General features: G+C 45.4%; 1 protein-coding gene and 1 long non-coding RNA gene across 3 annotated transcripts; both read left to right on the top strand.

Moving 5' to 3' along the window:
* The first annotated feature begins 600 nt into the window (after positions 1-600).
* On the top strand, positions 601-3995 carry AURKAIP1 (aurora kinase A interacting protein 1). Of its 2 annotated transcripts, none has more exons than XM_083752875.1 (4): positions 601-715; positions 1674-1739; positions 2463-2932; positions 3836-3995. In XM_083752875.1, the coding sequence occupies exons 2-4, from the start codon at positions 1688-1690 to the stop codon at positions 3944-3946; spliced, it is 633 nt and encodes a 210-aa protein (XP_083609001.1). In that variant the 5' UTR covers positions 601-715; positions 1674-1687; the 3' UTR covers positions 3947-3995. The 2 variants fall into 2 exon arrangements, with proteins under 2 accessions (XP_083609001.1, XP_083609002.1); XM_083752876.1 differs by having other exon boundaries at positions 658-827.
* Positions 3996-4988: 993 nt separating this feature from the next.
* On the top strand, positions 4989-18681 carry LOC310850921. Its single transcript, XR_014567477.1, has 3 exons — positions 4989-5823; positions 7158-7313; positions 18129-18681. It is a non-coding gene; the product is annotated as an uncharacterized lncRNA (long non-coding RNA).
* Positions 18682-22018: the final 3337 nt, after the last annotated feature.

Here is a 22018-nt window from a genome sequence, read left to right as displayed (position 1 = left end):
TTTCCAGGGACTCTTCTCTTCTCATGAGGTGGCCAAAGTATTGGGGCCTCAGCACTCAGGGCTGATTTCCTACAGAATGGATCGGTTTGATCTTCTTCCAGTCCATGGGACTCTCAAGAGTCTCCTCCAGCACCATAATTCAAAAGCATCAATTCTTCGGCGATCAGCCTTGTTGATGGTCCAGCTCTCACTTCCATACATCACTACTGGGAAAACCATAGCTTTAACTATACGGACCTTTGTTGGCAAGGTGATGTCTCTGCTTTTTAAGATACTGTCTTTTTAAGATGCTGTAACCCGAGGTACCACTGTACCTCACACCTTTCATCAATCTAGCCATGAGATGGGGAACCTGTGACCCTCCAGATGTTGATGGACTCCAGTTCCCATCACTTCCAGCCAGCACAGCCAATGGAATCAGGGATGGTGAGTGTTGCAGTCTAGCAACATCGGCAGGATCCGGACTGGCAATACCTCTCCTGCTCCTGAGCGGCGTTCCTGCTTGGTTGCCAGGGCGGGGATTAAGCTCGCTGAGGTGCTATCCCACGGACTACCGCCAGGGGGGAGCAGCGGCAAATGGGGAAAGAAATAATGTAGGAACATTTTTTTGAGCCGGAACTTCCGGATGACCGGGAGGGACCGAGCTGCTCTGCCGGAAGTTACCCGTTCAAACAGCCCCCATCGTCGTGAACGGGATGGTAAGCCCTTGTGGATGGTAAGTTAAGATGAGCAGCGCTTCTTCTCTCCCTACATCCGGAAGTAGGGCAGATTGACTTTGATAGAAGCCGTGCATTCATTTTGGAGGCTACATTAGTGTGTTATCTATGGTAAGAGTGCTAATAAGAGTGGCTGTTAATACTGTATATACGGAACAGCTTTTAAGAGGCGGGGAGAGGCTACGTTGGGGTCCTGTCTTATTAAGGGGTCGCCAGTGATACGTGGTTTATGGTAGCCTACGTTAGGGAGGGTCTAATTCTAGGGGGATTGACTGGGCAGTGGGGGGACTCACCATCAGAAATGATGTTTCTGGGTGCGTTTCTGTATAGTAGAAGTAGTAATTTTTTTATTTATATCCTGCTTTTCTGGCAGGGTTTCCCCAGCCACTCTGTGCGGCTCCCAACAGAATATTAAAAACAAAATAAAACATCAAACATTAAAAAGTTTCCTAAACATGTGACCTTTAACACATCTGCATAGGGAGGCTCATTACACATCTCCAAAAAAGAAGGCAGAGAATGATATGTGTATCAAAATCCGCCTGCTAATTTTGAAAACAATTGCTGCAATTTAAACAGAGGTGCTATACATACATCGCAGTGGGTTGGGGAAGATTTTGGCCCTGTAACCTGCATGCCTGACTACTCGGTATGTTGTTCAGGTGCTTAACTTTTAACTTGGGACACAGGAAGTTGCTTTCTGCACAGTCGGTTCATTGTGCCATCCAGTCTACACTGACGGGCAGCCAGAAAGTTCTGGGTTTCAAACAGGGACACTGAGTCATCTCTTCCTAAAGATGGCAGGCATGCAAAGAAGATACTCTGCCACTGAGCTACAGCCCATGATTTCTGATGGCGTGTGGTTACGGGCACTGTATTTGAGGAAGGAGGGAACACAGTCCTATAACATTTAAAGGTTGTTTTTCCTTTTAAAAAAACTGTCTTGATTTCTGTTAGAGTGGTCCTCCAGTATGCTGCTACCACGACTGACGTCTCAGATAGCGAGGGCCTCTCGATTTGCAGGTAAGCGCAGCCATTCTTTGGGAATGTCGAGTAGATGCCATGCACCAGGTCAGACTATTTGCCCATCCAGACCAGTATAGTCTACCCTGGCTGGCAGAGGCTCTCCAGGGATTCAGACAGAGAGGGACCTTTCACATCACTTTGCAGGACCTTCCTGCAGCCAATCAGAAGCTGTCATTTGGTTTTCAAATGTTTTGGAAGTCGGACATACTTCTGGAACGGTTTTCATTTAACTTTCAAGCTACAACTGCATCTTAATTATATACACAGCCTGTCATTATGTAAGCCATTTTGTTTCCATGTGGGCATTAAACCAACTTTCCCCTAACTTTGTGTCCATCAGATGTTAGACTATCAACTCCCATCATCCCTAGCTAGCACTGCCAACAGTCAGAGATGACGGGAGTTGGAGTCCCAAAAGCTCTGGAGTGTGTTATGTTGGACCCAGTCATCATGCCCTTTCTGTGACATTAAATGTTTCCTGCAGAATTTGTTTTATTTAGTCATTTTTCTTTATTTAATATATTAACAAACTTTATATATCACTTGCTTGTAAGAGAACCTCAAAGCGGTTCACAAAAATATAACACGAAATGTCAAAATTATTGATTAAAAATGGGTTTAAAAAAGCTTTTGAAAGCATTCGAAAGATTATTGAAATAGTCAGTAGCTGATGCATTAATTTTTTTAAAAAATAATGAATGTTCACATATTTCCACACAGAACGCTTTCTGTCAAGATCGGCCATCTCGCTTCCGGTTCCTAGACTTGCAGCTTCCGCAAATTACAGCACACTTCCCTCAAACAGAAATGGAGCCCAACCCCAGCAATGGTACGCGTTGGACCCTGAGCTGGAAGAAATCCTAGTGCCAAGGAAGATGTCGATCTCCCCCCTTGAAAGCTGGCTGACGGTCCAGTATGTCCTCCCTAAAGGTGGAGGCACCATCAATGTTTATGAGAAGCTAGGCTATGAACCCAACCATCAGTATGAGCTCCCCACATCTTCCCAGGGTGCAGAGGCTGAGGATGACAGCGAGGAAGGGGGAGGCGAGCTGAACCAGGGCAAAATGGAATGCAAGAACGTTCTGAAGATCCGAAGAAGGAAGATGAACAGACACAAGTACAGGAAGCTGATGAAGCGGACAAAGTTCTTGCGGAAGAAGGTCAGGGAAGGTCGGCGCCGGAGGAAGCAAGTGAGTGTGGGAAGGGAGGATTCTGGGGACTGGTGCTGGCATAGTCTGTTTAGCTCAAGGATAGGGAATGTCAGACCTGGGTGCTGAAACATAGCCCTCCAAGCGTCTTTCTCTAGTGCTTTCACTAGGCTGCACCTCCTCTCCCTATGCCACACCTTGCACTGGCCCTTCTTCTTGCCCTGGAGTGTTTTTGCCTGGCCAGAATGTGTCCTTGAACTCTGATACAGCCTCTCACTTAACTGGAGGATAGAAAGGTTTGCATGTGCGTATAGGAACTAGCCTACAGATTGAAGGCAAAATTTACATTTGTTGCTGTACCCGCTTTTGCTCCTGGCCCTGCCCAACACTGGCATGTGGCCCTTGGAAGGTTGCCCAGAGGGGAATGTGGCCCTTGGCCTGAATTCGTTCACACCTAACCATGTCCTGATTGCGCCCAGTCCCAAGATTGAGCATTATCATAGAATCCTAGAATTGTAGAGTTGGAAATGACCACAAGGATCAGCTGGTCTAACCCCATGCAATGCATGAATCTTTTGCACAACCTGGGGCTCAAACCCATGACCCTGAGATTAAGAGTCTCATGCTCTAGTGACTGAGCTATTTCCCACTATAGTGCAAATAGATGTGTCAGAAGTGGGATATGAACCTATGCCTCTTTCTGTTCCTGTGTGATACTGGTTCTTCACACCATACCACCTTATCCAGTTGTCAGTTTCCTGTAGACCACCTATTTCAGTTTTGATGTCTCCTCGTCATTTTCTTGACCCACACGTAATTCTGCAATTCCTAGTTCCACGCATTAATGGACCGCATCACTGCCATCCAGGACTTGCTGCCCCAAAGTACACAATATCCTAGGGGAGATGTCACTAGATCTTGGTTTTTTATGTCTTGTCTTTACAGAAAAGGTTTGAACGAGATCTGGAACGCGTCTGGAGGAGAGCTGGACTGAGGAAGGCTCCTGAGGCATGGACAGCACCCAAGATATATCTCAAGAATGTGAAGTCCGATTGACGTCGCCATGAGGTTTTTTTTTTTTAATTAAACAATATTTAAAGCAGAAGGGCAATTTCTTACTTATTTATTCATTTGTTGTTTTTATATATCTTCCTACTACCAAGACGCACAAGGCGGTTTACAATTTAAAGCACTAAGACAAACGATATAACATATAAAAGTGGGATGGGGGTAGTCTGACTAGAGCAGGCCCTGTTGTCCCCTTGCATTCTTTCCCCTCCTCATAGGGCAAGATGTGTCCCCTGTGGTGGGAGGAATGGGACAGTCTGAATGGAGTAGGCTGTTTTTTCCAGAATCGGTGAAGAAATCTAGGTGGGATTGGGCAATCAGCATGTCTACCCAACATCTGCAAATGAATAAAATAACAACTCTGGAACAGGGCAATCTGTGACCTTGAAGAGAAGCACTTCCACACAGCAGCATTTTGTTGGAGGGCCCCACCTGTGTATGCAAATACAGTGATACAGTGGTACCTCAATTCTCGAACGTAATCCATTCCAGAAGACCGTTTGACTTCTGAAACATTCGAAAACCGAGGCGCAAAGGGCTGTCTCCAATTTCAATTGAGAAAACTGAAAAACACGCAGCGGAAGCCGTTCAATCTCCAAGGCGCGTTCAAAAACGGAAGCATTTACTTCTGGGTTTTCGTCAGCAGAGACGTTCGAGAACCAAGGAACATGTACTGCACAGGTTCTCAAAGTGTGGATCCTTAGATAGAAGAGGGATGCTGTCAGGAGGCTTTGGGATCCTCCAAAGTTTGCAGAAGTACAATAAATATTAAGGAAAAAGCCTATGGTGGGAAGGGGACAGCCCAAAAGAGCCTTACGAGGATGGAGCGTGTTCTGTGGGCACAGAATGCTGGTGGGATGGATGGGACAGGAATAAAATGGAGGAGGGCGAATGGAATGGAGTATGCTGGAAGAGAGCATGGCTGGCTGGCTGTGCATCACACTGCAGCATTTTGTAACAAGCCCCAATTTATTTCTACATTATAGTCTTTTTAAAAAAATCTGATTTCTGTTTACCATGGGACGTACTGGAGGCCTGCCACCCTCGCCCCAGAAGGAGCATTCATGGTAAGTATACAAAGCACATTTGTATTGAAAGCTGCCCATTCAGTGTCCTGCTCCTGTATTTTTTAAGTTCATGAGTGAAAGGTGGAAATGAAGCATAAAACCCCATGTTTAGCAACAGGTTTCATTACTTAGGAACTTCTTAGTTTAGAAAAATGGTGAGTAAGATGGGGGATGTGATAGACAACTATAAACTTGTGGCCCCTCCAGATGTTGCTGGAGTCCCAACTCCCACCATCCCCAGCCAGTGATGGGAATTGGGGAGATTCACCAACATTTGGTGTAGGGTTACTGGCTCCCCACCCCTGAAAATAATTTAATGATTTTTTCTGTGGAGAAGTTAAAGACTCCTTCCCCTTCTGCGGCTGACATGATTGGTGAGTTTTGGCAAGGGAGCGCCCCTCTGTCTAGTGAGGTTTTTCCCGCTCTTTTTGCCCTATAGCAGAAGAGGATTTTCCCGCTCTTTTTGTCCTGTGGCCAATAGGCAAGCAGGACCAGAAGGTTTCTGCTTGTGGAGCTGCCTCTCTGGTCTCAGAAGCCCTGATTTTGCTGGTGTGGGGAAGCATTTCCAATGGCAACAGCCGCAGTTTAGATAAATAAGGATTACCTCAGGAGTTCACGAAGATTTGAAAAGAGTTCATCCACATAAGGGGCAGCCCTGTCGTATATATATTTGGGAGCATTCCCTAGAGACAACAGTTAAAGAAAACCCCAGTTAGGTCTTCCAAATGGCTACAGTTAAAAAAAAAAAATTACCTCATGAATCCTTGAGGAGTTTTGAAGGGTTCTCTTTAAACAGAGGTGAGGAGCCTTAGGCCCTCCAGATGTTGATGGGATCACAGCACCCCATCATGCCCTACCATTGGACATGCTAGCTGTGACTGAGGGATTTGGATTGGTTGGGTTTTGGGGGGTTTATTTTATTTTATTTTATTGAGGCAGACCATATCTAGAGAGCCACAGATTCTGCACCTTTTAAATAAATAAATAAATAAATAAATAAATAAATAAATAAATAAATAAATAAATAAATTTTGGCTTCTCATATTAAAGTTTTACAATCACATATCCAACATACATCATAAAGACAAGATTCCAAAGAATCTCCTCCTCCCATTTGTGGGTCCTATTATTAATCATTCCCTCCTGGTTCTTTTATAATCAAATCTTTTACATCTTCTGTTATGTCCAAAATTCACCGTTAGATTCCAATCCTACTAACAATTTTAACTGTTTACAATGGTTTCTAAGATAAATTAAAAATTTCCCCCATTCCTTATTAAAATTTTGGTTCTCCTGATTTCTGATTCTTCTGGTCATTTTAGCCATTTCGGAATAATCCATCAACTTCATCTGCCATTCTTCTCTGGAAGGGACTTTATATTCTTTTCATCTCCAGGCTAATAACATCTCTGCAGCTGGGTCGCATACATAAATAGTCTTTTCTGCTCCCTTGGGATTTTGGCACCTAGAATTCCTAAAAGAAAAACTTTGGTTGTTTTTTCTAAAAATATATATTTTTTTAAAAAATGTTTAAAATAACAGTTTCTGCATTTTTGCTCCAGAGGATGGCCCGTTAAGTTTTGTGCTACGGCTAGATGATTTTGGAACAGCCACCCTCATAACCAACCTCCACCGGGTCTTTGGGAAGATAAAATGGGGTAAACTCTGTGCAAAGCTGTACCCTAACCCTGACCTCCTTAGAGGACAGGTAACTTACAAAGCTGAACGAAGTGTCCCAGAGCTAAGCCAAGTGACCTTAGCAAGTAATTAGCAAAGTATTTGCTGCCTTGCAACACACGAAGAGAAGTGGGGTTATAAGTCCAGGCCGAAGCCGTTTAGGGCTTTAAAGTTCAGCACCATCACTTTGAATTGTGCTCAGAAATGTACTGGGAGCCAATATAGGTCTTTCAGGTTTGTTGTTTGCAAACCAGGGTGGTGAGGCTGAGTAGGGAGAAAATCCATGCATTCGTTTTGCTTTTAACTTTTTATTCTTTTGTTGTCTGGTTTTGTGTTTTTTCTATTGTTGCCAACCAATGTAATTTTTTTTTTATTATCATACGGCAATATGCACATTTTTAGAAATAAAATGAAATATATAATTGCTCAGATCAAAGGCACTTCTGACCTTCCAGATGCTGCTGGACTATAATTCCCCACATCCCTGACTAGCCAGCCTTGCTAGCAATATAAGGAAGGGCTTAGGATGAGCAGCAGAGGGAGCCAGAGTCCAAGGAACCCAACAGCGGATACTCTGGAAGTTGCCTTCGAAGAGATCCTCTAGACAGCAGGTTTATTGAGCATTTATCATGATTTGCTTTGTAGGCTAGACTACAAGCCCTTCAAGGCTCTTGTTAATTTCTGATGTGATTCAGTTGCATACTGGCAAATTCAGGCACATAATATTTATGATGTGGAAATGGTGTACAGATGTTTGAAGCCTGCGTTTTTCATTTGATGAGGCTGAAGAAAGGGGTTAAAAATATTTGCTATAGTGTTGTCGTGAGAAAGCTGAACAAATGTGCTTTGAATAGTTGCAGAATATGAAGATGATAAAGACTGGCAACAAGCCTAGAACAGTGCATGCCTCTCAACCATCCCGATAAAACCGGGACATCCCTTTTTTCACACGAGCGCACAACAGCCATTTTAGGTGCCATTATCTGGCCGCAATCTCGCAAGGCACCCCAAAACACATGGTTTTTGGGCACTGTGCCCGAAAAAGCACTTTTTCAGGGCCATGATCTTCTGTGGATCACATGAGTCACGTGGAAATGCAGCACTGGAAGGTGGAGTCTTGGTTTTTCAACGCATCATATTGGAGGGTGTGCAGTTTTTTTTGCAACAATGAAAAAGAAAATGAATGAATGATGAATGTACAGGGCCTTGGGTCTGGAGAAGAACAACTATGAAACCAGAAGGATAGGTTGAGGTGGTGTGGTAAATCAACCCAGAATTTCCCTTCTAAAAGTCTACTTTCACTAAAGGTTTTGGATATTCCTTTGTGTGCTTGTGTAAGTATGACTTGAAAGTAGGGGCTGCTGTCTCTGCTCGCCAACCTCTGTTGGCCACGTGGACTGCACCATGACAACACCTTACATTTTTATGTATATAAGAAGACTAGTGAAGCGCCCTGAGATCTTGTGATGAAGGGCAGTGTATAAATTTAATAAATAAAAATAAATAGTGTAAAATTGGCACATTGTCAAAGTAGTGATAAAAAGTAAAAGAGTGAAATGGTTTGGATTTTTTCTCTCTATATAAATATTCTTGCTATATATTTCTGGCTATTGGTTATGATCACTCACTGACAATGCTCGCACAACAAACCTGCTTCTTTCAAAGATTGAACTTTTTGTGATAAGGAAAGTGGTGAGATAATGCATGGTAGAGAGATGTTTAATCTCCAAATAATAGAATAAAAAAATTACAGAGTTGGAAGGGACCCTAAGGGTCAAGATGAATGCTCAAAACAGGTCTTCTGGAAGCACCCTTAGTCTAGTCCTTATTGAGCATTAATTCTGATTGGTTCATGGGGCAGTTATATGACTTGGAACTCAGCTACATTAGTAAAGAAACAACTTGAATGTATTATAAACATGCAACACCAGATGGCGCCAGAGAGCAGAAAGTTTCTACGCGAATTTCCAAAGGGTTTCCGCCCTTTTGTTATAACGATTAATTTCTGACTTATTTATATCATTTCCCCCCCTGTGTGTAGATCCACCCAGTGAGCATTTGTGCAGCATGCACTTTTATTGTCTACATTGTAGACAATACTGAGCTAGATGGAGGGCACCAGGGTGGTGAAGGCTTGCCAGCACAAATGTTGAATCTCATGCACAAGTGTCTGCATAGGAGGGAGTGTGTATGCAAAGCAATCACAGGAAGGCTTTATGGGGTACACTGAGAGCTTCCTTCCTTCTCTGTTACCTATGCCCCACAAATAACCCAGAGATGCATTTGAAATAATAGGAAGCATTCTACTCATGTAAAAACACTGATTCCCAGACCGTCCGTGGGCCGGATTTAGAAGGCGATTGGGCTGGATCCGGCTCCCGGGCCTTAGTTTGCCAACCCATGAGTAAAAGGGACCTTAATGGGAGTTGTAATCCAGAACACCTGAAGCACACCGGGTTACGTACAACTTCCATTATATGGCTGTGCTGATTCGGGCAAATGGGAGATGTAGTCCAAAACAGCAAGCGTTCAAGAGGAGAGTTGTGAAAATGCCTTGGTGCTCTTTTCACTGGGGAGGAGATGGCCCAGAAGCCCTTTCTCTTCGTCTTGGCATTTTTACAGGGCTGGGAAGCTTTAGCCAAAGCAAGCAAGCAAGCAAACAAACAAACCTTCCTGCTATGGACTAAGGCAAACGTAGGGAACCTGTGGTTCTGCAGATGCTGTTGACCTGAATCTCCCATTATTTCTGACCATTGGCCATGCTGGCGGGGGCTGATGGGATCTGGAATCTTAACAACATGGCTAAACTACATTTCCCATTTTTTCTGACCCATGGGGCTTGCTCACTGTATTATGATGGGAGCCAGAATCCAACAACATGATGAAATTACAACTCTCACCATCCCTGGCTGGGACTGATGGGAGCTGCAGTCTAGCAACATAGTTCAACTACAACTCCCAGAATTTCTGACCATGGGCCACACTGGCTGGCTCTGATGGGACATCAACGCCTGGAGGCCCACAGGACCCTCAGCCTTGCACTTGGGCAAATCGGCAACTGTGATCCAGGGACAACTGTGGAAAAACTGACGTGTAGCAAGAGGCTTTTCCTACCACCCCTTGCCTCACCTGCTTTTGCATGCCAGTTTTCCTTGCCGTTTCGCTCCCCCACTTTTTACAAGCACCTGGGATACAAAGCAGCCTTTCAAAAAGGAAGCAGACAGGTTTGCTCTCCTGCTGCGGATCAGCCGGCTTTCTCGTCTGGAGCGCCCCAGGAGCCCCAGCTGCCCTATGTTGTATTAACGGGAACAAAAGGGGCCTTTACAGTTGTGAGCTAAAAGAACTGTTTTTACCATTCTTTTGTACGGTTAAGTAAAAATAAAATAAAGCCAACCCAATGCTGGCTTCTTACCTTTTAGCTCTCTGAACAGTGGGGCAGCTAGGTTGTTCTTGAATTTGAACCATCCATTGTTGGAGCCATGATGAAAATATTATTAATGCTGTTGTAGCAGCAGCAGCAGCAATAATATGGTATTAGTACTACTACAACTTAGCACAGCTAAACACATTATATTGACCAATGATTGCAGGCTTACCAGGAACTAGAACTGGGTGTAAGAGATGATATTGCTAAAACAATATCATCAGTGTCCGGGCTGAACGATGGGCGTGGAGACACTCCGAAAGGTATACAGGGACAGAACCCGTGACTGACAAGTGACTCTCCGGGATATCAGACAGGGGATTGAACCTTAGACATTCTCTGTGCCAGACAGATGCTGTACCACTGAGCTTATGGCACTTTCCCAGTGCAGCCATACTGAGGGAATTAATATTACCACCGAAAGTGGGGTGATGGGGCCTGTACAGTGACTAAAGTCCAAAGCCTAATATTACCTGACTCCACCAGTGAGGCAATTCCTCACAGCTTGTAACTGTCTATTTTCTCAGGAACATGTGTGTCCAGCCCATTCCATGGGGGAAAAACTGCTTAAAGTTCTCACCAAGAGGTTGCAATGTGAGTGGGACAGAGGGCTAAGCTTTTGCAGCTGGGGAAGAGTCTGACTAAAGAGGGAAAGTCATGGATGATGATGTGAGTGTGTTTGGGTTGGGCTGGAGTGTAATCAGAAAGTGAGGACACCCTGCAAATATATAGATGTGGTGACTGGGCTTCTTGCATCCAAGAATGATTAGCTCCTTAACTCTGAGTCAAATCCATTTCCCTTCCAGCCCGTGTGAGGTCACCCCAGCAAGGCTACCCTAAGCCGGCTGGAGACATTTTGCTGTCTGAGGCAGAGCAGCAAATAATGCCCCTTGCAGCATTCCAACAGACTTGGCTTTCAAGTGGAGGTCAGGAACCTTTCTCAGCCCAAGGGCCGAATTCCCTTCTGGACCACCTTCTGAGGGCCACATGCGCAGGTGGGCGCAGGGCAATTGTTGTGAACTCCCCCTTTGCATAGTAGGCTAGTTTCTGCACACACACTCACACACCCCTCTTAATCTTCCATCCAGACCAGCAAGAAGCATTATTACAGTTGGAGGACTGATTCCAGCCAGACAAATAAATTATGGGTGTGACGTAGAGCCAGTGAAATGTGTGGCCCTCCAGGGCTCTTTATATAACCCTTGGAATGCTTTCCAGGCCACAGCCCTCACTGGCCCAGCTTCACAGCCTCCTTGAGTGATTTTTGCCTCGAATTCCAGTAATGCCTCTCACTTGTCTGGATGGGGGGTAGATAGGGGTATTTCATCTTTCCTGACTCTTCCAACCTTCAGCTTAACTGGATGGCCCCGACTTCTAATATTATGAGGAAGGAAGGAGATTTATCTTCAAGGTTATTTTCAATTAGGGTGCATTGCTCAATTCACGCCACACGTTTGAAGCACTCTTGTGCCACTTTTAAGGTCTTGGAGAATCCTGGGAGCTGTTGTTTGTTAAAGATGATGAGGAAACTATGGGTCTGCAAGAGGTCTTCCAGCAGCCCTTAATAAACTAGGGTTCTTTGAGGGAAGCCATGATTGTTAGTGGTGCAAGAGGGCTTCAGATGCTTGGTGTGGATGTGATCACTGTGTAGTAATTCTGAGTTGAAATGTTATCGTTCAGATTTCTCCTTGTTATCATTCTCTTTCAGCTCAGCAACTCCAGATGTGAGAAACTGGCCATTCTCTGTCTCCATGCATCTAAATTTGGCAGTGGGATGGTCTTCTACCAACCAAAGCATACTTTGCACAGCCTTTTTCTTAACCTAAAAAAGCTCCTCTTTTTATAAAGCCTGAAGCGGCTTGGAAATTCCAGGCAAGTGTTAAGAAACAATTTTGGTGTGCCGCGATCAGGAGAAATAATACAGGCCCTCTTGCTCCCTGTAGAGTTTTTCTGTCCTCCCGCATTTCTGGGACTCAGTTGGGCCATGATTATGGGCGGGTTTGGAAGGTGGGGTACAATTATGGGAGGGAATAAATGCCCTCCTTCAAAAGGTTGCAGCAACCCTGGTGTGGTTTGTGGGTGGAGTGGGTGGGGATGGCGCAGTTCAAAGTGTGAGGGCCTTAGGTTAGCAAAGTCGCATCTTTCCACCCTGCCACATGGCTATCTTCATCTGTGTACACACCATACATTTAAAGCAAACATCCCAGAATCCTGGGAACTATAGTTTACCCTTCACAGAGCTACGATTTCCCAGCAGTCTGAACACTACGTCCACCTTTGCCTCTGGCCCCACCCAACACTGGGATGTGGCCCCCGGAACATTGTCCAGAACGGAATGTGGTCTTTGGACCGAAGAATAGTTCCCTACCCTCTGTTTTAAACACAGTTTTCTCATTTGCCTGGCTCTTCTGGGAGATTGTCTCTATCTCTGACCAGCACAGATGAGTAACAGAGCAAGGAATGTCACTTTCTGGCTTTTTGTACTGAGTGTCGGAGAGTGAGTAGACTGGGCAAGGACTCTTGGTGCTGATTTGATCTCTTTGTTATTTCCTCCCAGTTCTCTGTCTGTGATCCATCCAGAACGGAGGAGTTGGAGGAACGTTTTTCCGCAGAATCGTTAAGGATAGGAACATAGGAAGCTGCCCTTCTACCAAATCAAACCATTCAGCACTGACTGGCAGTGACTCTCCAGGGTTTCAGACAGGGTTGCTGCCCAGCCTCATCTGGAAATAACATGTGAAATAGATGCTCTTAAGAAGCGTGAAGATAGCTCAGTCAGTAGAGCATGAGACTCTTAATCTCAGGGTAGTGGGTTTGAGCCCCACTTTGGGTAAAATATTCCTGCAGTGCCAAATGACCTTTGTGGTCCCTTCCAACTCTATGATTCCTCTTCTATTGAGTTGTAGCTTCTCTCAACAGTTACCACTTTAGGCTCCTCCAGGCAACCTGTTTATTAAGCATTCCTCCTGGGTTTGTTAGGGACGTGGGTGGCGCTGTGAGTTAAACCACAGCCTAGGACTTGCCAATCAGAAGGTCGGCGGTTTGAATCCCCGCAACGGGGTGAGCTCCTGTTGCTCAGCCCCAGCTCCAGCCAACCTAGCAGTTTGAAAGCACGTCAAAGTGCAAGTAGATAAATAGGTACCACTCTGGCGGGAAGGTAAACGGCATTTCCGTGTGCTGCTCTGGTTTGCGAGAAGCAGCTTAGTCATGCTAGCCACATGACCCAGAAGCTGTACGCCGGCTCCCTTGGCCAATAAAGGGAGATGAGCGCCACAACCCCAGGGTCGGCCATGGCTGGACCTAATGGTCAGGGGTCCCTTTACCTTTTACCTGGGTTTGTTACTGGGTAACAGGTTCCTTGTACAAAGCTCACATGGAGCTTAGACGGTCCATCTAGCCCATCATCCTTTTCTCACAGCGGCCAAGCAGGACCTGAGCACAAGAAACCCTCCTGTGGTTTCCAGCAACTGGTATGGAGGCGCTGTGGTCTGTGGCTTGCCGATCAGAAGGTCGACAGTTTGAATCCTCGTGATGGGGTGAGCTCCCATTGCTGTGTCCCAGCTCCTGCCAACCTAGCAGTTCGAAAGCATGCCAGTGCAAGTAGATCAATAGGTACCCCTGCAGGAGGAAGGTAAACAGTGTTTCCGTGTGCTCTGGCTTCCGTCACAGTGTTCCGTTGCGCCAGAAACGGTTTAGTCATGCTGGCCACGTGACTTGGAAAGCTGTCTTTGGACAAACGCCGGCTCCCTCGGCCTGAAAGTGAGATGAGCGCTGCAACCCCATAGTTGCCTTTGAATGGATTTACCGTAACCACCCAGGGGTCCTTTAGCTTATGGAGAAGCATTACTACCTCTAACTGTGAAGCTAGTAATCACCCTCCTATTTGAGGATGAAGTATTTGTCTAATAAGGGGTGTTCCTTCTACTCATAAAAACAAATGTCCTTTGGCAGTGGTAGCCGGGGTGTGCGTGCGTGTGACCATACTTTGGTTTAATGGGGATTGTGAACCTTGTCCGTGCAGCATTCTCCTTGAAACTCCTGCTCTCCCACACTTTCTCCTTCCTAAAAGCAGAGATTTCCCAATGCCACTGATGTAGCTCTCATATTCGGATTCTCAAAGCACGAAGCCCAAAGGGTTCACGTTATGGAGAGGTATGGATGGGCCCTTGGCCTTAAATTAAACAGCATTTTCTTGCAAATGGTATGCGACCGAAATATAGTAAAGCAAATACCAAACTCCCCTGCTGTAACTTTCCTCCCAGCTGTTTTTGAAAAGGTTATATAACAGTATAGGTTTTTATAGCAAGTCACCAACCAGGCATTTTTCTTTATATCTTTATAATTTTATGCACCCACACAAGTGTGTGTGGGGAAGGGGAGAGACAATTTCCTAAGTTAATGCCTGGATATAACTCCTTTTCTTTTAGAAGTGTTTTAAAAATTGCTTTCCTAGGCAAGTCTTCTGTTTTTCTAACTGGTTCCTATTAATGGTTTTGTTATGAATTCCAGGAATTCATAAAGAGGACGCTTGCCAAAAGGGGGAGAAGAGTGAATTTTGAGTGTGCTGTTCCATCCCAAGGTGTATAAATGAAAATGACTATCTGGACTGTGGAATCAATTGCTGGGGGATAATAAGCAATAGTTAAGCAGCATTCAGGGCTGCAAGATCTCATGACTGTGCCAGTATTTTGTGCCAGGAGGGATTCAAGAGCATGCCAGAACTTTGGGTTTGCACGGTTAAAGTAGATTAAAGTGACTTCCTGCCCCAGCACAACAACTCCACTTTTAATTTTTTTTTAAGGACTTTATGCTGTTGTGAAAGTCATGGGGAAATGTACTGGGGCCAGAGACAAGAGCATAGAAGGCAAATTTTACCCTTCTTCAGTAAGTTAGTTTCTGCACACACTCAGACACCCCCTCTGTCTCCCAGCCAAGTAAGTAGGAAGTGTTATCAGAGTTCAAGGACACATTCTGCAATAACACTCCAGGAGGATGTGAAGCTGGGGCTGGTGAAGGGTGTTGTATGTCCTGGGGGGAGTTCTGAGGGCCAGATGAAGAGGCCCGGAGGGCCACATCTCAGTTCCTCTTCCCTTCTATGTACCGTATTTTTCGCTCTATAACACGCAGCCGACCATAACACGCACATAGTTTTTAGAGGAGGAAAATCCGTAGGCATGCCACCCGTAGGCATTCCCTCCATAACACGCACAGACATTTCCCCTTACTTTCTAGGAGGAAAAAAGTGAGTGTTATGGTGCAAAAAATACGGTACTTATGTATAAATATGGCTCCACTAGCCGGTCTATGGCTCTGACTTCTCAGTAGGCATACGTAAATCTGCATTGTTGGTTCTGCCATGGGGAGGCTTCCATGCTCATTTGTGCGGGGCTAATCAGGGGCTGTAAGTAGATGGTAATTAGAACACAGAAAGTACTCTGTAACACGGTGTCCATCAGGGATTCCAGGCCTGGTGAAGTCATGGGAATAATAGAGGGTTGCAACTTGCAAGCCTGTAATTGTGGCTACATGTCATTTTGCCTTTGCCGCTCAAGGAACCAGGTCCCCCCAGTTTTCTGGACTGTGTCAGCCCTGCTAGCTGGATTCAATTTAAGATGTTGCTTGATGGCATGTGACACCAGCAAGCAGTCCTAAGATTTGCTCCGACTGTCCCTATGGTCTGAAATCTGGTGAAGGATTCCCTCTGTTTTGGGCCTTGAGAGCTTGTTATGAACACTGGGAGCTGTTGTTGTTGTTGTTTAGTCGTTTAGTCGTGTCCAACTCTTTGTGACCCCATGGACCAGAGCACGCCAGGCACTCGTGTCTTCCACTGCCTCCTGCAGTTTGGTCAAACTCATGCTGGTAGCTTCGAGAACACAATCCAACCATCTCGTCCTCTGTCATCCCCTTCTCCTTGTGCCCTCCATCTTTCCCAACATCAGGGTCTTTTCCAGGGAGTCTTCTCTTCTCATGAGGTGGCCAAAGTATTGGAGCCTCAGCTTCAGGATCTGTCCCTCCAGTGAGCACTCAGGGCTGATTTCCTTCAGAATGGAGAGGTTTGATCTTCTTGCAGTCCATGGGACTCTCAAGAGTCTCCTCCAGCACCATAATTCAAAAGCATCAATTCTTCAGCGATCAGCCTTCTTTGATGGTCCAGCTCTCACTTCCGTACATCACTACTGGGGAAACCATAGCTTTAACTATACGGACCTTTGTTGGCAAGGTGATGTTTCTGCTTTTTAAGATGCTGTCTAGGTTTGCCATTGCCTTTCTCCCAAGGAGCAGGCGTCTTTTAATTTCGTGGCTGCTGTCACCATCTGCAGTGATCATGGAGCCCAAGAAAGTAAAATCTCTCACTCTGGGTAAACTACATTTCCCAAGATTATTAGGGAGGGAGCAAGATTCTCAGCTTTCATTGTACAGTGCATATACAGCCTTGTTTTGTGTTTTCCAGAAATGCTGGCATTCTAGAAGTTAACCCTTTGAGTTGGGGTGTTTGTTTGTTTATTTATTTACTTCCTTTATATACTGCCATTATCTTCCAAGGAGCTCAAGGTGGTATAATTGTTTCTCCTTTTCCCCATTTCATCCTCACAACAACCCTGTGAGGTAGGTTATACTGAGTGGCAATGACTGGCCCAAGGTCACCAGTGAGCTTCATGGCTGAGTGAGGATTCGAACCCTGGTCTCCCAGGTAATAGTCCAACACTCTAATCATTACACCACACTGGCTTAGAACAGGGCTGGCTCAACCATAGGGCAGGGTGAGACAGGACAGTTGATTATGGGTGTCATGAAAGAGCAGAAAACTGGTGCTTTAAAAACTTATTACAATATTTTTACTTATGGGAAGAGATGCTTATGGGATTTTTCTGCGGCAAGTGCTAAAATTCCTTGGTCAGCCTTGGCTGCTATGCAGCTCTTTGATTGAAGGGGTGCCCTTTTCTTGTTCTGCCTCAGGCAGCCAAATGTCTTGGGATGGCCTTGTATCTAATGCATGTGAAATAATGTGTGTGGACAGAGCATAACTGTGCTCTGCGTTGCTTCCATCCAGTAGTGTTGTGGCAAATTCAGAAGTGCAGCATCCCTTCATGATGCTCACACTATTGACCCCTCATAGCCACCCCCTTCTAAGATTATACAATAATCTTATAATTTTACAATTATGCAATAATAATAATAATAATTAGGACTGCATTGCAACCATCGGTGCAGATCTCACATGCTGCCATTCAGCTAGACCTGCTATTCTCTGTGTACGTACATGGGCAGATGTAATACCTTCTTTTGGAGTGACTCAGGTTGTGTTTTCTCTGAAGCTCAATTGTATGTAGCAGAACTTGTATCCCAGTCACTTGAAACTGAAGCCCCTTGTGTTTTTGGTGTTGCGCTTTGGAGCATATAGTGGCTAAAAAGTGTACCTATTACGCTGAGTCTTATGCCCTCCCCTCCCCCCCCCCATGCCCAAGACGACTACACCACTGTTTCCATCTCATCTCCCAGAATCATCTGTATGAACTATGGGCAGGCTTTCAGCTAGTTGGATCGACTGCTTGCTAAAACTCAGGACTGTAAGGAGGCAGTGATTCCTGTCCTCCTGTTCGTCCCAATTAGCTACAGTTTGGCTTCCGCTTAAACCTACGTTGTTCATCTTGCTATCTGTTATGGCCAACACTACAGTGGTACCTCGGGTTACATACGCTTCAGGTTACAGACTCCGCTAACCCAGAAATAGTGCTACAGGTTAAGAACTTTGCTTCAGGATGAGAACAGAAATCATGCTCTGGCGGCGCGGAAGCAGCAGGAGGCCCCATTAGCTAAAGTGGTGCTTCAGGTTAAGAACAGTTTCAGGTTAAGAACAGACCTCTGGAACGAATTAAGTACTTAACCCAAGGTACCACTGTAATGTAGTTAATAACGTAATCGATTTCTGTGAATTTCAATGGAAGGAAAATGTCAAAAATCATACGGAAAGTAATGCCATTATTTCTGTACTCATTCACAGACAAAGAAGAGAACAATAGCGAATACCACCTGGGTTCGCTTGTGTGGCTTCTGTTTCTGGCCTCGGATGGACATGCCAATGCCAGCAATTTCCCCTCCCATTTCCATTTCTAATGGAATTCACCGGCGGACCTACAGTAAAACTCCTAAGATTCAGCAGCCAGGGTCCGGAGCAAAATAGTGACTCAGGTTGGAGAAACTGTTTTAAACACAAAAGCAGTTGCATTTTTTTGCAGGACTGGAATGTGTCCTTGAACTCTGATAATGCCCCTTGTTTGCCCTAGATGGAGGATGAAGGGGTCTGGGTGTAGAAACTAGTCTGCCACACAAAGCTAAAAATTGTCTCTGGTCCCACCTTTCATTGGCATATAGCTCCCAGAAAGTTGCACAGAAGGATTTGCGGCCCTGGAACTGAGAAAGCCTTCGCCCTTGGGCTCAGTTACATTAGTAAAGAAAAAGCATTTTACTGTATATGCGTTATAACACTGTGGCACCAGATGGCGCTGTGGAGTGCTGTCTTTCACCAACGTGATTTCCCATTATGAAGTTTACAACGCTTTTTTTAATGTGTCTATATCTAGCCCTTGTTAAACATTTTACCCACCACACTGCACTCTGTACATTGCAAAACACTGTGTCAGTATCAAGTAAATATTTTCACAAACGAGTTGCACTCAGTGCTAGCCATGGCCCACTTAAGTCCATTAATTTCAGTGGGACTAAAATAAAGGTAAAGGGGCCCCTGATCATTAGGTCCAGTCGTGGCCGACTCTGGGGTTGAGGCGCTCATCTCGCTTTATTGGCCGAGGGAGCCGGCATACAGCTTCCGGGTCATGTGGCCAGCATGACTAAGCCGCTTCTGGCGAACCAGAGCAGCGCATGGAAATGCCATTTACCTTCCTGCCGGAGTGGTACCTATTTATCTACTTGCACTTCGTGCTTTCGAACTGCTAGGTTGGCAGGAGCAGGGACCGAGCAACGGGAGCCCACCTTGTCGCGGGGATTTGAACCGCTGACCTTCTGATTGGCAAGTCCTAGGCTCTGTGGTTTAACCCACTGCGCCACCCGCGTCCCATTCAGTGGGACTACTCTTGAGTAAAATCTAGTTGGCCAAGCAGCCAAATGTTTTAACATACCCTGTTTTGGGTTGGGGTTGTCTTTTTGCATTTTCCTCTTGAATGCATGGAAAGACAGGCCTGCTCCGCCTTTCAGAACTTGCAGCGCGTCTGTCTTGCACCCTCCCCAAACATGATCCCAGGGCCTCTCCTCTGACATACATCCCGAATGGCTGTGGTAGCCAAGAACAGCATGAAAACCTACAGCAGCAGCAGTGGAGCAAAGCAAGGGCCCCTTCAGCCCGCAATGTAGCCAGCAGTGCTTATAGATTCCAGAGCTTAGCCTGGTGTTACTTCCGCCTTTCTGCCTTTCATTCTCCTCCAGGGAGAATTACCCAGCCAGCCTTCTGGAAACCAGGAGCACTCAAGTCATCCTATGTTTCCTATACCTCCGCTGCTGCCTCTTCTCAGGGCCTCCTGGTGATCATGCAAAGAGTTAGTAGAGAAACACTTGCTCCTGGAGAAGGGACCCTTTCACATGGAATCGTTCACACTAGATTAGCAAATCTTTTATTTTTTAAAAAACGAGAACTTCTCTGAACAGGAGAGTATGCAACATGGCCAAGAGTTTGCAGATACAGTTCCTCTCCTCTTCCCCACTCCAAAAAACATTCTGGCCTGGATCCAGTTCCTGAGAACCAGATGCTGGGAGACAGAATCGAGCTTCCCACTCGTCCCCTTCATCTGTTGTTGCTCAGACCCAGCTGGCGTGTGCAGTAGAAACCTAGAGCAGCGTCCTACTAAATCACACTCAAAGTAGGCCTATTGAAGTTTATGGACCTAGGTTACCCTACTAATTTGAATGAGTCTAGTCTAAGAAGGCAGCCCTGTATTGGGAAGTTCCTAATGTCTGACGAAACCCAGCCAGATGGGTGGGGTATAAATATAATAATAATAATGATGGTGGTGGCGGTGGTGGTAATGTTGATGATGACTAACATTGGCTACAACCCCTGTTTTATGGCTTCACTTAGAAAAAGGACCTATCGCAAGTCAATGAGACCCCCCCCCCAAAAAAAAACTAATTATTGGTACCATTTATGAATTGCAGCACATGAAGAAGTATGATTTTCAATATAATAACATATATAAAGCCGCTACAGGTATAAAAAACAGTTAAAACAATTGAATCAATAATAATAATAATAATAATCTTTAAAAAGCAGGTTGTAAATAGAGCGGTACCTTGGGTTAAGTACTTAATTCGTTCCAGAGGTCCGTTCTTAATCTGAAACTGTTCCTAACCTGAAGCACCACTTCAGGTAATGGGGCCTCCTGCCGCCGCCGCGCTGCCGGAGCACGATTTCTGTTCTCACCCTGAGAACAGGGTTCTTAACCCAAGGTACTATTTCTGGGTTAGCAGAGTCTGTAACCTGAAGTATATGTAACCTGAAGCGTATGTAACCCGAGGTACCACTGTATAGAAACAGTTTAAAACATCAACAGCCACGCATAAAATCAACTCAAATCCAAGACAAAGAAGAATATAGGAACAGCCTGGTTGCTAGATAGGCCAATTTGGTCCAGCATCCTGTTCTCACAGTGGCAAACCAAGTGCCTATGAGAAACCCACAAGCAGGATCTGAGCAGATGAGCACTCTTGCTTTCTGTGATATTCACATGTGTGCTGCCTCCATCTGAAGGTAAAGCATAGCCATCATGGCTAGTAGCCATTGACAGCCTTCTCCTGCATGAAGAAAAAGAGCCATTTCTAGTCTTCTTCTTCATTAAAAGAATAAGAGTAAGGCTGGATCTAGACATATCAAGAGAAGCGTTTCAGGAAAACGCATTGTAAACGTTGTATGAGAATCACATTGGGAAAAATGGAACTCCACAGCGCCATCTGGTGTTACAGTGTTATAATGCATATACAATGCATATAAAAAGCTTGTTCTTTACCAATCCAGCTGAGTCCTAAGTCCTTATTCCTCTTGGAAAGAAAGCTGTGGAGCAAAATGGGGAGGTACCTTCTAAGCAATTTATGTGAAATGAGAGTGGTTTAACGACCATGCTGTTGCTTTTAATGGCTGGTGGCTACTAACAGCTTCCTTGGTGCAGGATTGGTGAGAGAACCGTTTTGACATCTGGAACGTAACAAGGAAATGTCTGAGCTTGCAGCCGGTGGCCGAGAAGAAGCTATTCAAGGGAGGGGAAGGCATGCTGTTTACTCTTCTGAGGCAGAGCAGGGGAGCAGGAACTGATACTGCTTCTAAGGCTGTCATAATGCAATTTGGGCCCGTCTGTACCTCAGCTTAATGTGCACTGTGGACCCCTTTGATTCCCCCTTGTTTTCCTCCAACTGCTACTGTCCCACAGTTTTTCCTCCTTAAAGGAAGAGATTGCCTATGCTTTGAAAACCCAAATGGGAGAGCTACGTCAACTGCACATGGAATCTGCGGATTTAGGAAGAGGAAAGTGTGGGATAGCAGTAACTGGAGGAAAATGCCACATGGACGAGGGGGAATTAAAGGACACACACAACGGGTTCACAAGCCACATTAAGCCGAGGTGTGGACAGGCCCTCTGTTGTTCTGCTGTAATGGAGGTCCCTGGCAGATACAGTGGTACCTCGGGTTACATACGCTTCAGGTTACAGACTCCGCTAACCCAGAAATAGTGCTTCAGGTTAAGAACTTTGTTTCAGGATGAGAACAGAAATCGTGCTCCGGCGGTGCGGCGGCAGCAGGAGGCCCCATTAGCTATAGTGGTGCTTCAGGTTAAGAACAGTTTCAGGTTAAGTATGGACCTCTGGAACGAATTAAGTACTTAACCTGAG

This window comes from Podarcis gaigeae (genome assembly GCF_964106915.1).
Source record: "Podarcis gaigeae genome assembly, chromosome: 8".
NCBI lineage: Eukaryota > Metazoa > Chordata > Lepidosauria > Squamata > Lacertidae > Podarcis > Podarcis gaigeae.
The sequence above is the reverse complement of the archived record's forward strand: the minus strand, read 5'-3'. Positions and strand labels throughout refer to the sequence as shown.

Bases quoted from the DNA above. Each gene is read 5' to 3' on its own strand.
- AURKAIP1 (XM_083752875.1), top strand. From the start codon at position 1,688: ATGCTGCTACCACGACTGACGTCTCAGATAGCGAGGGCCTCTCGATTT. The intron at 1,740-2,462 runs GTAAGCGCAGCC...ATTTCCACACAG, and splicing joins GAGGGCCTCTCGATTTGCAG to AACGCTTTCTGTCAAGATCG. The intron at 2,933-3,835 runs GTGAGTGTGGGA...TTGTCTTTACAG, and splicing joins GTCGGCGCCGGAGGAAGCAA to AAAAGGTTTGAACGAGATCT.